This window comes from Cyprinodon variegatus, unplaced genomic scaffold, assembly GCF_000732505.1.
Source record: "Cyprinodon variegatus isolate N-32 unplaced genomic scaffold, C_variegatus-1.0 Scaffold298, whole genome shotgun sequence".
Taxonomy (NCBI): domain Eukaryota; kingdom Metazoa; phylum Chordata; class Actinopteri; order Cyprinodontiformes; family Cyprinodontidae; genus Cyprinodon; species Cyprinodon variegatus.
The window spans coordinates 441,515-443,555 of record NW_015150751.1 but is presented as its reverse complement, the minus strand read 5'-3'; the positions used below and the strand labels follow the sequence as shown (position 1 = coordinate 443,555).

The following is a 2,041-nucleotide window of genomic DNA, read 5'->3' as shown; positions in this document are numbered from 1 at the left end:
TCTGAAAGGGGGGTCGTTAGAGGGAGTTGTTGGCCTGGTTGAATAGGGGAGGTCTTCTGTTCCCCTGTAAAGGGGCATGTTTTCTAAACTAAAACCAGGCTTTGTTGGGCTGCCGGATAAAACCTGGAACTAAACGCTATTTCTGACATTTTGAATTGAAAAATCTTCCTGGATGGAAGAGAAACGTCTTCAAACTTGGAAACAAAGTCCAGTGGATTGTTTTTTTTTCACCTGGATGACTGAGAATCTTCACCAACTGAAAAGCTAAATGTTTATTTTTTTACAATGTTGATATAATTCCTGCTCTAAGTGGGTCGCTCTGTTGGCTTAAGGCATCATCAACAGTCTCCATAAACTAGTTAACGATTAATCTATTACTAAATTAGCTGATGATTATTTAAATAATCGATTAATCGTTTCAGTCCTACTTATTTCCTCAATTTTTACACTTTGGACAATTTCTTGGTACATGTTGTAAAAACTCATTACACAAATGAAGAATCAGCCAATGGCAGCATCAAAGAGAAAAGTTTTACTGAAAGGGACGATAAAAGGCTGGATCAGAAATCGTGACACAATCTACTGCGAAATGTTCAACACCTAAGAAAGGTTGTTATAGGAAAGAATTGAATGAAAGCAGAAGGAGGAGAGATCAAAGAACAGAAGCAGTGAGTGAATCTGTGTTACCCTGAGGAACTGGTACAAGCAGATGGACATCCAGTTACAAAGCATCCTCTCCACCACCGTCTCTGACCTGCATGCACACAGGAGACAATAAAAAAAAGATGAGATCCACGAGAACGCCGGGAGAAATCATTTTTCTATCACTTCAAACTTATAAAAAGGGTTTTGGCATTCCCAGACACAGTCTGTACAATCACAGTGCTGTCAGGGTTCACAGCGGGAGGCGAGGCAGCTGCCGAACAAGCCGCGCTGCTGATTACCTCTCTATTGCCTGAGCCAGGACGACGGAACACAAACTCCTTCTGCAGTCACAATTATCAATTTACAAGGCCACACAAAACAGCTCAGACTTATTTTTAAAGATTTTATATGGAATCAAAATGTAAAAGAAAAATAAAGCCCTAAAGTCGAAAAAGGTGCTCATGAAATATTTAAGGAACGGCTGCAGGCATAAACAGAAGGGAAACATGGACACGTCTGTGAAACGTTCTCACCTCCTGAGCATCAGTTTGGGGTTTTTATTCTGAACGTGTTCGTCCATCAGCTCCAGCAGCAGCGTCCTCATGATGTCTGTGTAATACTCCAGCTTACCATGCAGCGCCACCGTCAGAAGGGAGGCAAAGTTTCCCCGAGAGCGGGCGTTAAAGTCCGGACGGCTCTCCAATGTGTGAATAAACTGCATAGGAATTAGATTAAAGATAGAATCACATAGATCTAGGTGTGGAGCCGTTAATAGAATCAGCTGCAGGGAAGCAGAGAGTCGTCAGAAGTTTCAAACTCACGTTGATGAGAAAAGTTTTGCTGTTCAGCAGGTTGGAGAACTGGTTGAGCGCCTGCGTCACGGTCGCCCTACGAGCTTCTGGGATTTGTATTTTTCCGGTGATCATAGGGTCGTTGGCGTTTTCTTTGGACGGCAGGAAGAAGTTTCTGTCTGTGTAGGTTTTATAGTCCAGGAAGGGGATACGACCTTCGCTCAGGTCACTGGTGTGATCCTCCATTTCAATCATCAGATCTGGAAGAAAGGAGAAATAAAACACTTAATAAATAAAATAAAATAAAATAAAAATAGCTTAGTTTTGCAAACATGAGTTTTAAGGTTAGGCTTAAAACTTTCCTTTTTGATAAAGCTTCTAGTTAGAGTGGCTCAGGTTATCCTGAGCTATCTCTATAGTTCTGCTGCTATAGGCTTAGACCGCTGGAGGACATAGGGACCCCTTTTTCATCATTCTGCTTCATTCTATCACACTGCAGAAATTGTTAGTTCAATCTCGCTTCATCTGGTCTGTTCCTGTTTGGCTGTGACTCCATCCTGGAGAGAAATCAACACCTTTGTTTCTAGATGTTGGAGCTTGGCCTG

The 2,041-nt window shown here is 42.0% G+C and overlaps 1 protein-coding gene across 1 annotated transcript in view; it reads right to left on the bottom strand.

Annotated features, from left to right (window-relative positions):
- LOC107090504 (plexin-B2-like) overlaps positions 1 to 2,041 on the bottom strand; it is a 223,629-nt gene that overhangs the window by 17,000 nt on the left and 204,588 nt on the right. Inside the window, exons 28-30 of the mRNA XM_015383917.1 lie at positions 1,467 to 1,696; positions 1,179 to 1,360; positions 688 to 754 (exon numbers count right to left, since the gene is read on the bottom strand). Of these exons, the coding sequence (XP_015239403.1) occupies positions 688 to 754; positions 1,179 to 1,360; positions 1,467 to 1,696 (479 nt within the window). The remainder of the gene's footprint in view (positions 1 to 687; positions 755 to 1,178; positions 1,361 to 1,466; positions 1,697 to 2,041) is intronic.